The following is a 15451-nucleotide window of genomic DNA, read 5'->3' on the forward strand; positions in this document are numbered from 1 at the left end:
TTGTTAATTAGACAAATAACCCATTTAACCAGAAACCAGCCAACTAACAAGCAACTGTTTAAATATGTAAAATACAGCCCTGATTTGGATCATCTCAGAGTTTAAAGCAGAGCTGGCAAATTGTAGGCACTTAAAAAGTGCTTGATTGTCTGATTAGAGTAGTCCCTTGATTCTATTTTGAAAGAAAAGAAGAATTTCAACAACTATAGATGAGAAGTTTTCTTCAGACATGGGAGGAATCTGCATAAAAGTAGTAGAAGACAGAGACAGATCAGAGTAGATAGTCTTTTTTTTCCATTCTAGAACATATAGTTTGTAAAGAAAAGAAATATGGAATTAGACTGAAAAATATAAGTTGTAGCGAGATTGTGGAAGATTTCAAATAACACACAAAGAAGTTTGAAGTTTTTCCCATAACTATTGAGGAGCTAAGAAAAATGACGTGATCAGACTACATGTCAGGAAAATGACTTTGTTTTGTTTTGTTTTGTTTCCAATAGTGTTTCCCCCCAATTACATGTAAAGATAGTTTTCAACATTGATTATGAAATTTTTAATTCTAAATTTTTTCTCCCTTCCTCTCCTCTTTCCTCCTCAGAACAATAAGCAATCTGATGTGAGTTATAAATGTGTAATTATATTAGATATATTTTCACATTAGTTATGTTGTGAAAAAAGATTCAGAATAAAAGGAAACAATCACCCACAAAAAAATGAAAATAGTATGCTTCAATCTGTGTTCAGACTCCATAAATTTTTCTCCGGATGTGGATAAATTTTCCATCATGAATCTTTTGGAAGTGACTTCATTGTATTGCTGAAAAGAGCTGTCTATCATAGTTGATCATCTACTGCTGTTACTGTGTATAGTGTTCAAATTTTCTCACTTCACTCAGAATCAGTCATACAAGTCTTTGCAGGTTTTTCTGAAATGATCCTGCTTTTCATTTTTTTTCTAGCACAACAGTATTCTATTAGATCCACATATCACAGCTTACTCAACTACTCCCCAAGTGATGACATTCCTTCAATTTCCATTTCTTTACCACTATAAAAAGAGCTGCTATAAATATATTTGTATATGTAGGTCTTTTCCTCTTTTTTATTTTCTCTTTGGGATATAGACCAAGTAGTGGTATTGCTGGATCAAAAAGTATGTACAATTTGGTTGCTCTTTGGCCATAGTTCCAAATTGCTCTCCAGAATTGTTGGATCAATTCACAATTTCACCAATAATACATTAGTGTCCCAGTTTTCCCACATCTTCTCCAACATTTATCGTAGAAAATGATTTTAGAAGTGGTATGAGACATAGATTGAAAAGTAGAGAACTGTCAGTCCAAATTAGAGGAAATAAGAGTATGAAGTAGGATGGTGACAAAAGAAATATAAAGAAGAATGTAAAGGAGAAAGCTATTTCAGAATTAGAATGAACTGCATTTGGCAGTTGATTGTTTTTGCAGAGTGAAGCAGTTGGAAAGAGTCAAAAATGATGCCCAGACTTTGATTCTGGGAGATTGGGAAGAAGTTGTTTTCAAGAACTGAAATGGGAAAGCTGGAAGAAGGAATATGTTTTGGGGGTTGAGAGTCCATTTTGTACAAGTGGAACATAAGGTGACTACAATCAGGACATCCAGATAGGTAGCTAGAAAGGTAGGCTTAAGAGTTCAGGAGATTAATTGAGGCTAGAAATAAAAGATTTGATTGTCATCTACATAAAGACAGCACTTGAAGGTATGGGAGTAGATTGAATTGATAAGAGAATTTTTTTTAAAAAGTCAATAATGGTGTTTAGGAAGGTGATCCAATTTTTAGGGGTTGAAAGGAAGGAGAGAAATCAGAGTACAAGATCAAAAAGAAATAGAAAGGATAGAAGAGAGTCAGGATAGAGTAGGAGCATGGAAACCAGTTAGTCATCCTCCCCCAGAAACTTTAAAATATCCAAGTCTAATGAGGGTGGTTTAAGCAGTTAGGTCTAAGTAGAAATGAGAGTGAGATAGGAAAAAGAAGAACACTTTGCAAAACTTAGAATATCATGTTGTTGTCATGAAGTCATGTCTGACCCTTTGTGACCCTATTTGGGGTTTTCTTGGCAAATATCCTGTAATGATTTGCTATTTTCTTCTCTTTTTTTTTTTTTCCACAGATGAGTAAACTGAAGCAAAATGAATTAGGTGACTTGACCAGGATCATACAGTAAGTGTCTGAGGCTGTATTTGAACTCAAGTCCTTCTGACTCCAGGCTCTCCACTTCATCCACTGCACCACCTAGTTGCTTCAAAGCACTATGGAAGGTCAGTACTCATATTATTGTTGAATTCATAGGAGGAGATAAAATCTAAGAAGAGGCTCAGAGAAAAATGAGTAGTGGACTAAAGAATGAGTTGGGGGTAATATCCTAAGTTAGTGGGCAAACGAAGATAAGAAGCTAATGAAAAAGAAAGAGAGAATGATCAGAGGTAAAAGGAGAGTACAAAGTAATAGAAGCCAAAAATCTGAGGAGAAAGTTTCCAGGAGAGATGAAGAAAAATTTTAAATCCAAGAGATAAAAATAATAGAATGAGAACTGAAAAGTTAACCAGTTTTAATGTTTATTATCTTCTATTATCTTCCTTATTGTCTAGCTCTAACTCTAGTTCTATCTATTCATTTATTCTTCCTCTATTCATAGTTGTAAAAGTATTTTCTTCCTTATTCTTCTAACTTGTTTATGATAGGACCTTTAATATCTAATTCTACTTCATGTATCCATTTGCACCTTGTTAACAGTGTATTGTATGAAGTGTCGGTTCAAACCTAATAACTACTTTCCAGTTTCCCCAGTTTTTGTCAGTGTATCTTTCATCAAATAAATGGCATCTTTGAACCTAGCTTACTAAATTCATTTACTTCTGTATATTGTGCAATTATGTTCCACTGTTCTAACTTTCTAATTTTTAGTCAGTATCAATTAATTTTTGTAATTAATATTTTGCAGCATAGTTTGAGATCTGATTCTTTTCTATTTTTTTTTCAATATTCCCATTGAGAATTTCCACTCTCAGTTCCTGTAAACTAATTTTATGGTTATTGTTTTTATTATCATTATAGCTTTTAATTTTTATTTATTTTAATATTTTTGTAGCTTTACTGAAATAGCATTGAATAAGTAAATTATATTGTATAGTATTGTTATTTTTGTTATATTGGCACAGAAAATTATCAGTAATTAATATTTACCCACGTATTTAATTCTTTATTTTGGGAAAATGGTTTTTGCAGTTATATTCATATAGTCCCTGTATATAGCTTGATAGATAGAATCATAAATTTTTACATATTCTGTAATTATTTTTCCTTCTATCTCTTCCTGTTAGCTTTTGTTGGTAATATATGGGAAGGCTGTTGATTGCTTTGGGTTTGTTTTATATCCTACTATTTTGCTGAAGTTAGTGATTATTTTAATTAATTTTTAGTTGACTTGCTAGCAATGTTTATATAGACCATCTTGTCACTTGAAAAATACAATGATTTTGTTTCTTCTTTGCTGTTGTTTATTGCTTCAATTACTTTTTCTTTTCTTATTGTTATTGCTGGCATTCCTAGCATCATGCCAAAAAACAATGGTGATAATGGATATCCTATTTTACCCCTGATCTTAAAAGAAAGGCTTTTACTTTGTCTTCATTACACAGAATGCTGACTCTTGATTCTAGATATATCCTATTTAATATATTAAGGAAAAATTCATTTATTTCTATACTTTTAAAAAACATTAATGAGTTTTGTATCTTGTCAAAAGCTTATTTTTACATTTGTTATTAATGTGATGTATTATATTTATAGTTTCCTCAATTCTTTTATATTTGTATCATTTCATTATATATCTTAAATATTTGATTATTATTACAGGGACTTGCTATAAAGATTTTTTCTTTAATTAATTGGTTCTTATCTGATTCTGTCTGCGTTTATTTTTTTTGTACAAAAACTTTTCAATTTTATACCATTGAAATAATTTTTTCTGTTATTAACATTTCCATTCCATATTTTAGTCAAAATTCTCTGCCTAGCCATAGATAAACAATTTTTTCTTTTCTTCTTTTCTTTAAATGCTATGAATTTTTATATTTGGGTTATGAATTTAGAATTTATTGTGATCTATATCACAAGATGTTAGACTAAACTAGTTTCTTTTAGATTGCTTTTCAATTATCCCAGCAGTTTTTGAGAAAGTCATTATAATAATTGATATCATTGATCTTTTCAATCACTATGCAACTATATTTGACTTATTTACCTAATCTATTCCATTAATCAATTTTTCTATTTTTAACCAGTATGAATTAGATATGGTGATTTGTGCTTTATATTTTGAAATCTTATAATGCCAAATAATCTTCATTACCAATTTTTTCATGATTTCTCTTGAAATTATTGACCTTTTATTCCTTTAGATGAATTTTGTTACAATTTTGCCTCATTATACAAAGCAACTCTTTGATAATTTAATTTCCAAGCAGGGAATCTATAAATTAATTAATGTATATTGCCAGGTATTAAAGTTGGTAATTAAAGTTAATTTTTAAATGTTTAATAAAATTCTTTCATAAATCTTTCTAGTTTTTGTGGTATTTTTTCTTTGGGAATTCATTTGTGTGTTATACAACCTATTTTTCTAAGATTGGGCTACTTAAAACCTCTATTTTTGTTATGATAATCTGGGTATTTTGTATTTTATAAATACTTATGATTTCATTTGTTCTCATTTTTTTTTGATGGCATTGGTCAAAAATAGTTTCTAAGAATCTTCTTTTCATTTGCTAAGAATGTTTTCTACTTTTTGATGTTGGCAATTTGTTTTTTCTCTAGTAGATAAGCTAATCATTTGTTTTATTTTTTTAACTACGTAATAGCTATATGTTTTACATTCTGTTTATCACTTCTTTGTTTTTAGAATTTTAATTTTTGTTTTGGTTAAGTTTAATTGATGGTACTTTTAATTTTTTTTTTTAAGTTTTGTATCCAATATACTGATCAATTCTTCCTCTTTTGTTAAAAAAAGTGTTTGGAGATATAAATTTTCCTCAAACGCAGGAGTTTTTAAACTTTTTGTGTGTCATGGATCCCTTCAACAATCTAGTAAAAGCTATGAACTTTTCAGATGTCAGTCAGTCGACTCCCATTTGTTAAAGCCTACTAATGGGCACTGTGATAAGTACTGAGCCTTCTTTATCTTCATTAATGATTAAAGAAATTGCTAAGTAAAAATAAAGATTTGCATTTTCCCCCTCCATCTAAGTTCACAAACACTTTGAACTTATGAACCCAATTTAAGAACTCCTGCCTTAAGGACTATTTTGGCTAAATCCCTAAAGTTTTGCTATGCTATCTTATTGTTAACATGTTCAGATGAAATTATCTATTGTTTTTATGTTTTTTGATATGCCAATTCTTTAGGAATAAATTATTTACTCTATACTTAAGTTTAAATGCTTCACTGATAATAACTCACATTACATTGGTTAGTAAAAGGTGTGTTTATTATTTCTGTTTTTTTTTTAATTTATTGGTAAAATTTCTTTGTATTGGCACAGGACAATTATTTTTTCCTGAGGCAATTGGGGTAGTGACTTGCCAGGATCACACAGCTAAGAAGTGTTAAGTGTATAATTGAATTTGAACTCAGAGGTCCTCCAGACTCCAGGGCTGGTGCTCTACCCACTGTGCCATCCAGCTATTTCACAAAGACATTTAAAAAAACATGCTTCATAGTTGAGAAATATAAATGCTTCTTTCTATTTTCATTTAGTAATTGCCAGATACCTATTATGACAAAGTGACTTTCTTTCACCACATCTGATAATATTACTTTTCTACTCAAATGTGTATAGTTTCCCATTTCCTCTAAAATAAAACATAAATTCATCTGCTTTGCTTTTAAAGCTCTTGACAACATTATCCCAAATCCTTTTTTCCAGTTTCACTGGACAACGCCCATCCCTTCATTCTGCAAAGCAGAAAAATTATTCTTTTTGTTCCTGTTATTGAGATAATTCTCCATCTACCATCTATCATGCTTTTTTAAAAATTAGTCATCTCCCATTTTGGAATGCACTTTCTCCTCACCTTCATTTCAGGATGCCAATATTTCTTCAGGATACAAACTAAACACTAACTTCTATATAAAACTTTTCTTGATTCCTCCATCTGATGATCTCATTCCTACATTATCTTGTATTTAGCCACTTTATATTTATTCTTTTTTTAAACTGTATATACTAATGAATGTATTTGTTATCTCTCTTGTTAGGATATAAGCTCCTTTAGAATATTGATTATTTCATTATACATATATTTGTGTTCTTAATGCCTAGACGTGTACTTGTTAACATAGTCATCACTTAATAAATATTTGCTGATTAAGTGGACATTGAGATCCTGCAAGTATTACAATTTTGTGGGCTATTTCTCTCTACAATTTGATCAGCTAGAATTTAGGTGCTACACCATTCAGTAATAACATTAAATTATTTCTATAAATATAATGTAATATCATTTCTTGTTTCTTTTAGTCATATCTATTGGTTAACTTTGTCAGAGATCATGATTAATACACCTGCTTTTAAAAATTCACTTGAAGAATAATAAATTATACTCTAGGTCTTCACTATTAACTCTGTATGACTATCTTTCTAGGTGTTTCTTATAAACAACATATTATTAGAGTCTACTTTATATTCCATTTCCAGCATTTCTCCATTATAGAAGTGATTTCATCCCAATTACATTTACTATCATTTTATTTTTCATTTTGTATTTCTCTTTATTGTAACCTATTATATGTTGTCTCCCTTTTCTACCACTCTATCTTAACAAAGAAGAAAAGCAAGAAGAAAACCTGATCAATATTAGCAAGCTCTAAATGAAGTATTTAGTTCCTATTCCTCCGCCCACCCTTTCTTCACCATGACATATATCTTATACTTTATTTCTCCTTTTTTTAAATCCTCCCCTTATGGTCAGTCACCTAAAATAGAAACTTATTTTGCTTATGACTTTTACCTTCCTGACTCTGTTTTCCCTTTCTTATAGCTTCCTCTCTCCTTCCTTTTTCCCTGCCTATTTTCCTATTGAATTTAATATATTTCTGTCACCAAAGCATGTATGTGAATGTGTGATGAACCTTCCTTAATTACAGTAATAATAATTATGATAATAATAGCTAGCATTTATATATGACTTTAAGTGTTTGCAAAACACTTCACATATATTAACTTGGTTAAACTTTTATCTGATGTCAAAATAAGGGAGGCCATGAGATGCTTATAGTGTTTTTTTCCCTTGACTTGGAAGTGCTAGATTTTTATTATGATATACCTGGATATTTTCCACTTGGGTTTTCCTTCTTTGATTGTTATTGGTAGATTGTTTCTATTTTAACTTTCTTCTTTGATTCTAATAGATATAAGCAGTTTTTCTTTTATGATTTCTTGAACTATGGTATCCAGGTGTATTTTTTTTTTGGTCATGGTTTTTGGTTAATTTTAAAATTATATTTCTTTAATCTGTTTTCCAGACCAATTAAGAAATAACCACCTAACATTTTCCTCTCATTAATATTTCTCCCTTTTAACTTAGTTATTTCTCATCATCTCATGAGACATTCAGTTCTCATTCTCATTGTTCTATTCTGGTTTTCATGGAGTCCACTATATGTAGGGTTTTTGATCATTTATACAATACTATTAATTGACCTTTAATTTTTTTTCTAAATTCTCATTTCATTTTTGTTTGTTTTGGTTTTTGGTATCTAATTTCATTTTTACCTCTTCCTTCATATTTATTTTTCCCTCTGATAGTTCTTATAGACAGCCAGACTTTTTCTTAGAGTATAGTTTAATTGAGATTTTGTCTTAGGATTTTCTTACCCTATAATATTTCTTCATTGGATTTACTGTTATCTTTTGTTTACTCATATTTTTCAGCTTTAGATTTTGAATTGAGATTTTGTGTTTGAAACACATCTCTTTGGCACTCTTTAATGAAATGGGTAGACTGTTTGGCTTTAAGAAGTCAGCAGATGGGCCTTGTCTTTTCATTCAATGACCTATAATATCCCGTTCTATCCCTTCTTCTTATCTTGGCAGGCCAAAACTATAACCTGGCTTCAGGTACTCACTTATTGAAGCTGATACTGGCTTTTGATTTAGACAGTGGTTGCCTTCAGGTCCATTTATAGGAATTCCAGCTGGTTTTCCTCCCATCTCCAACTTTGCCAGTTTCTGATAACTAGAGTTTCTATTGATTTCCCTGGCTTGATCTTCTGATTTTTTTCCTCCTCTCTTTTGATCTGAGCTATCATTAGCTTTCCTGGTTGGACCTCTTTACCAGCTTCCATCTTTTGTGTAGTTTTTGATAGGAAGGAGAAACATATTTCTGCTTTTCTGCTTTTTTGGTTATTGGTCTACCTAAGACTCTTTTTAGTTATCTGTTAGGGTTTCAGTGGGAAATTGATCTTTCATTTGCCCTCTTTATTGAAAGTTTTGGAGTTCTAGTTTTTAATCTTTGTCTCCCTTTCCCCCCTCTCTAATCTCAGTCTTTTTTTCTGAATTATTTGCTACAACTACAAGTCACCTCTTTATTCACCAACTATAGGATAGTAAAGTTTATGTTTTACTTGCTTATCTAGGAGAAGGTCATATAGAATGGAATTTAAATTCTCATTATAACAAAGAATATTGAGCACTTTCTCCCTTGTATCTCTGAAACTCAATAGGTCTAGCATTATTTACTCTTTATAATCTATGTTGATCACTTTCTGCTTTTCATGCTATGGCATATTTTTAAACAGTTTTTGATTCATGCAAGGCTAAGTGTTATAGAGGAAGTAGTCAATCTAAGATGCAGACTAAGATTATAATTTCTGTCTGTAAATATCTTATAGCCCATGTGGGGAGATAAGACATAAATACATAGGTTGATCATAAAACTTAGATCTTAAAATGACCTTGGAGATAATATAGTTCAGCCCCTTCACAGATGAAATATTAATAAAAATACAAAAAAGGAGATAGCCCTCAGTGATAGTATCCTTGATGAACTAAAAATATAAGCAATGGAAGAACTCATTATAAGTTAGAATGGAATAAAATTTTAATGGAGAAAGGGAAACCTGAATTGAGTAGAGTAGACTTTGTACAAGCAGGGTGAAAGTAGAATGATTCCAAGATAGGGGAATGAGTTTAGTAAAGACATGACAGTGAGAAAGTATATAATTTTTTCAGGTTATTAAGAGTAGGACAGTTTTATGGAATAAAATATAATATTTTTATTTTATTTATTTGGTTGAATTTATATGACCATTTCACAAGTCCACAACAATGCATTAGTGTCCTGGTTTTCCCACATTTAAGGGAATATGTTTTGATGGTAAGTCATTGAATTAATTATTATACATGATGAATTTGAAATGGCATCAGGAATATTGAAAATCAATGTTTAGCAAGTAGTTGGAGATGTAGACTAAGCTTGGAAAAAATTCAAGATCAAAAAGATAGATTTGGGAGTCATTTGCATGGAAGTCATGACTGAAATTGGGTAAGTAGATGTGACTTAGTTTCTTATATATTTGAGAAAAGAGGCCTTCATCAAAGAAATTTCCTCTCCCACTTTTTTCTTTTTCTTTTACTTCTGGCTACATTAGCTTTATTTGTGCAAAAACTAATTTCACATAATCAAAATTATGTATTTTCCTTTCCATGATCTTATATCTTTTTTGAATATCAAGTCTTTCCTTATCTATAGATTTTACAAATATGTTTTTCAATGCTCCCCTAATTTACTTATGATGACACCTTTTATTTCTAACTCATTTTTCTGTTTTGACCTTACCTTGATATATAGGGTGAGATGTTAGTTTATGCCTAATTTCTGCTAAATTGCTTTTTAGTTTTCTGAGCAATTTTTGTTAAATATTGATTTCTGACCCCAAAAATTTATTCAACACTAAATTACTGTGTTAACTATTAACTGTGCATCTAATCTATTCTATTGACCTACCACTTTATTTCTTAGTCACTACCAGATTGTTTTCATGGTTGTTGCTTTGTAATATAGTTTAAAATCTGTAACTATTGGCTGCCTTCCTTCACATTTTTGTCATTGATTTCCTTGATATTCTTGACCTTTTGTTCTTCCAGATTAATTTTGTTATTTTTTCCTAACTCTATAAAATAATTCTTTGATAGTTTGGTATGGTAATCAATAAGTAAATTAATTTAGGTGGAATTGTCATTTTTATTATTTTGACTTGACCTATCCATAAGTAATATAATTTTATAATTATTTAAATCTATCTTTATTTGAATGAAAAATGTTTATAATTGTGTTCACATAATCCCTAAGTTTTTCTTGACAGATAGATTCCCAGGTGTTATGTATAGTCTGCAATTATTTTGAATGAAATTTCTCTTTCAATCTTTTGCTGCTAGGTTTTGGCTTGCAGTTTGATTTGGGTTTTAGTAATATACAAATGATTTATTTAGATTAATTTTATATTGAACAAGTTGCTTTTATTAATGGTTTCAACTACTTTTTTAGCTTATTTCCTTCATCATATCATCTGCAAAGAGTGATAGTTTTATTTCCTCATTGCCTATTTTTATTCTTTCATTTTCTTTTGTTTATTTTATTGCTCTAGTTAGCATTTCTAGTGTAATGCTGAATAACTGATAATAATGGACATTCTTGATCCTATATCTATCTCTATTATAGGTAATGGCTAGTTAACTATCATTTTAAGCAAGGCTCCATTGATTGCTATGCTTTCCAGTATTTTTTAATAGGAAAAAGACATTGCATTTCGTCAGAATCTTTTTTTTTTTTTGCATCTATTAATATAATTGTTTGATTTTTGTTGTTTTGTTGTTGATATAGTCAGTCATGCTGGTAGTTTTCCTAGTATTGAACCAATCCTGCACTCCTGGTATAAATTATACCTGATCATGGCATATGATCTTTTTGATATACTGCTATAATCTTCTTTGTTGTATTTTATTTAAAATTTTTGCATTTTTGCAACAATATTCATTAAGGAAATTAGTCTATAGTTTTCTTTCTCAGTTTCTATTCTCCCTGGTTTGGGTATCAAGACCATATTTGTGTCATAAAAGTTATTTGATAGAACTCCTTTTTTTCTTCAAATAATTTATATAATATTGGGAATATTGTTCCTTATATATTTGGTAAAATTCAGTTGTAAAGCCAACTGGTCCTGAAGACTTATTCTTAGAAAGTTTCTTGTTGATAGATTCAATTTCTTTTTCTAAGACAGATTTATTTAATATTCTGTTCCCTCTTCTGTTAGTTTGAGCAGTTTATATTTTTATAAATAGTCATCCATTTCACACAAATTGTCAGTTTTGCTTGCATATAATTTGGTAATATAAACCCTAATACTTGTTTTCATTTCATCTTCATTGGTGGTATATTCAACTTTTTTCATTTTTCATACTAGTAGTTTGATTTTCTTTTTTTTTAAATCAAATTAACTAATGGTCTATTTCATTGTTTTTTAAAAATAAGATTAGTTACTGTTTATTACTTCAATGGTTTTCTTACTTTCAATTTTATTAATATCTTGATTTTTCAGGATTTCCATTTTGGTGTTTAATTGGATATTTTGACTTTTTTCTTTTTGAATTTTTTTAGTTGCATGCCCAATTCATAAATCTGCTCTTTTTCTCTTTTACTGGTGTATACTTTTAGATATATTTGATGTCTCATATTATTTCTATAATTTGACTTTTGACCCACTAACTTTTAGGACTTAATTATTTAGTTTCCAATTAATTTTAATATATTTTCATAACTCTTTATTAAATGTAATTTTCATTTTATTATTGGTTGAAGAGAAGGCATTTAATATTTCTGCTTTACTGTTTTTGGTAGTGAGATTTTTATGCCCTAAAATATGGTCAATTTTACTGAAGGTACAATTTACAGTTGAGAAAAAGATATATCCAGAGTTCTGTCATATCTAACTTTCTAAGGTTCTATTCCATCTCTTCGAGTTCTTTTTAATTTATTTTATGATTATATTTATTTAGCTTTGAGAGGGGGAAGTTGAGGTTCCCACTAGTATAATTTTCATGTTTGTTTCCTCTTGTAATTCACTTAACTTTTAAGAATTGGAATGCTATGCCATTTGGTGTACATAGATTTAGTATTGATATTATTCCATCATCTAGGATTTCTTATAGCAAGATGTAATTTCCCTGATTACCTCTTTAAATTAGGTCTATTTTTGCTTTTGCTTTATCTATAATCATGATTGCCATGCTTGGCTTTTTTATGTCAGCTGAAGCTAAATAGATTCTGCCCCAAACCTTTGTTTTAATTCTGAGTGTGTCTCTATTTCAAGTGTGTTTCTTGAAAACAACATATTGTTGAATTTTAAATTCCAACACATTCTGATATCAACTCACCAATAAAATGGAAATGGGTATATATATATATGGGTATATATATATATATATATATATATATATATATATATATATATATATATATATATACCCATATATATATATGTGTGTGTGTGTGTGTGTGTGTGTGTGTGTGTGTGTGTGTGTGTGTGTGTGTGTATTACATTATTGATCTAATTTAGACATGACTGAGTTTTAGGCATTATTTGCTTTCTCCTTCCCATTTTTCCTTTCAGTATATAAACTATTTCTTATATGCCTCTTTCAAAATTTCATCTTCTTGTTCTTGTTCTTATTCTCCCTTCCCCCTTCTCCTAGAGCTTCCCTCTTTCTCACTAATCTGTTTTTTAAACATCATCTCACCTAATTGACTAACTCCCACATTCTAAAAATGGCAAAGTTCTTAGAAATTACAGAGAAAGATAAACTGTTTAACCTTATTGATTCCCTGATGCTTCCTTTTTTATAGTTACCTTTTTATGCTTCTCTTGAGTATTGAATTTGAAATTCAGATTTTCTATTTGCCTCTGGTATTTCCATCAGAAATGTTTGAAAGTCCTTCATTTCTTTAAATATATATTTTTTTCCTTTGAAGGATTTTACTTAGTTTTTCTGGATAGTATATTCTTAGTTGCTAGCCTAGTTCTTTCCTATTCTGTTCCCTTATATTTTATATTTTAGCCCCTTCATTCCTTTAATGTTATAGCTGCTAAATTTTGTGTATACTGACTATGACTCCACACTATTTGAATGATTTCTTTCTGGATGATTGAAAGATTTTCTTTTTGACCCAGGATCTTTAGAATTTGACTGCAATATTCTTGGGAGTTTTCTCTTAGGGATAGTGATTGATAGTTTCTTTTAAATTATATTTTATCCCCTGATTCAACAATATTAGGGCAGTTTTCCTGGATAATTTCTTGATATATAATGTCTAGCACTTTTGATTTTGTTTTATTTTTCTTAATGTCTCTTAGAGTCATTAATTTTCATTGTCCAATTCTAATATTCAAGGAATTATTTTCTTCAAAAACCTTTTGCATCTCTTTTTTATATTTGGCCAAATTCTCTTTTTAAAAAGGTGTTATTTTTCAGTACTTTTTATGTATCTCTTTTGCTTGTTTGCCATTTTATAATTTTATTCCTCTGCTTACATTTTTAACCTACTTTCCCTTCTACTGCTCTTAAGTGAGTTTGAAAATAATTTTTTTTAGCTCTTCCAGGAATTCTTGTTCAGTTTGTGTCCAATTCACAACTTATTTGTTTGTTTTTTCCTTTGAGATTTTATTTATAGCTGTTTTGAGTTAATTGTCTTCTTTTGAGTTTGTGTCTTGATTTTCCCAGTCACCTCAAATAGCTTTTTGTAGCCAGGTTCTTTTGACATTTAAATTTTTCACAATTGACTCAAACTAAGCTTTCAAGTCTTACCATATATTACTATATATCATTCTTTTTTCATATCTGCATTCCAGTCAAACTGGCCTTTTTGCAGTTCTTCACCTCCTATCTCTGTGCCTTTATATTAGTAGTCTCCTTTCTTGGAATGTTCTCCCTCTTTATATTGTTTCCTTTGAAGGGAAACTCAAACACTACATAATAATGCTTTTACTACTACAGTTGCTACTTTTGTTGCTGCTACTCTTCCTATTACTACAGCTACAGCTGCAGCAGCAGCTGCTGCTGCTGCTGCTACTACTACTACTACTACTACTACTACTACTACTACTACTACTACTACTACTACTACTCTATAAGTTTGCATGTACATTGGGCTTTAAAATTTGTAAAGTAATTTACACAAATTATCTCATTTATTTCATCTCCATGAAGCATTTTTTTTTATTCTATCCACACTCATACATCTCTCTCCTGCAAAACTACATTTATTTTTATAATAGGATGGAGAGAAATTGGTTAATAGATAGATAGATGGACAGATAAATAGTTTCTCCCAGTAGGATATCAACTTTTTTAAGAGCAGAAATTGTTCGACTTTTATCTTTGCATCTCTAACACTTAGCAGGATACCAGAACTAAAGTCAGCAATTAATAAATGCTTATTGGTTGATTGAAAACTGTCGATTCCCTTTCTATTTTGGACATCAAAAACTTTTATTGGTGATATTTTATAACTGGTTTTTAAAATGTATTTATTTAAAACTTAAAATGAAAAAACAAACTAGAAAAAGAAAACAAAAACCAAAATAAAAAACGATTGTCATATGTCCAGCAGAACATTAGGGAGGATTCAAAATATATGATGATAAGTTTCCATTTCAAGAAAACCTATGTAATAATGGAAGAAATTGTATTCAAACCTGTGCATCTTTTCTTTAATTCCTTGTTATATACTTTTTACTTGGGGAACTGGAAGAATGGTGGTACCTTAGATAGAAATAAGACAGTTAGGAAGAGGGATAGGCTTGAGGAGAGGAGAAAGGAAATTAGTTCTCAATTGGATATTTTATTGGGATAATTTACTCATAGTCCTTACATTTCTTTTTAAAATATTTTTTATTAATTTTATAATTATAATTTTTGACAGTATTTATGCATGGATAATTTTTTACAACATTATCCCTTGCACTCCCTTCTGTTCTGAATTTCCCCCTCCTTCCCTCCACCCCCTCCCCTAGATGACAGGTAGTCCCATACATATTAAACGTATTATAGTATATCCTAGATACAATATATATGTGCAGAACTGAATTTCTTGTTGCACAGGAAGAGTTGGATTCAGAAGGTAAAAATAATCTGGGAAGAAAGACAAAAATGCAAACAGTTTACACTCATTTCCCAGTGTTCCTTCTCTGGTTGTAGCTTATTCTGTCAATCATTGATCAATTGGAATTGGATTAACTCTTCTCCATGTTGAAGATATCTACTTCCAGCAGAATACATCCTCATACTGTATCGTTGTTGAAGTGTATAATGATCTCCTGGTTCTTCTCATTTCACTCAGCATCAGTTCATGTAAGTCTCTC

The 15451-nt window shown here is 30.0% G+C and overlaps 1 protein-coding gene across 6 annotated transcripts in view; it reads left to right on the forward strand.

Annotated features, from left to right (window-relative positions):
• CYSLTR2 (cysteinyl leukotriene receptor 2) overlaps positions 1–15451 on the forward strand; it is a 51115-nt gene that overhangs the window by 16110 nt on the left and 19554 nt on the right. For 4 of the 6 annotated variants that reach the window (XM_074304743.1, XM_074304738.1, XM_074304740.1 and 1 more), the window contains exons 4-5: positions 2147–2294; positions 15288–15440. Coding sequence is in view for 3 of the 6 variants with exons in the window: in XM_074304738.1 (XP_074160839.1) it covers positions 15439–15440 (2 nt within the window). In the remaining 3 variants the exon portion in view is untranslated. The remainder of the gene's footprint in view (positions 1–2146; positions 2295–15287; positions 15441–15451) is intronic. The other 2 variants (XM_074304741.1, XM_074304742.1) reach the window with 1 other exon arrangement.

This window comes from Sminthopsis crassicaudata, chromosome 3 (assembly GCF_048593235.1).
Source record: "Sminthopsis crassicaudata isolate SCR6 chromosome 3, ASM4859323v1, whole genome shotgun sequence".
In the NCBI taxonomy this organism is placed as follows: domain Eukaryota; kingdom Metazoa; phylum Chordata; class Mammalia; order Dasyuromorphia; family Dasyuridae; genus Sminthopsis; species Sminthopsis crassicaudata.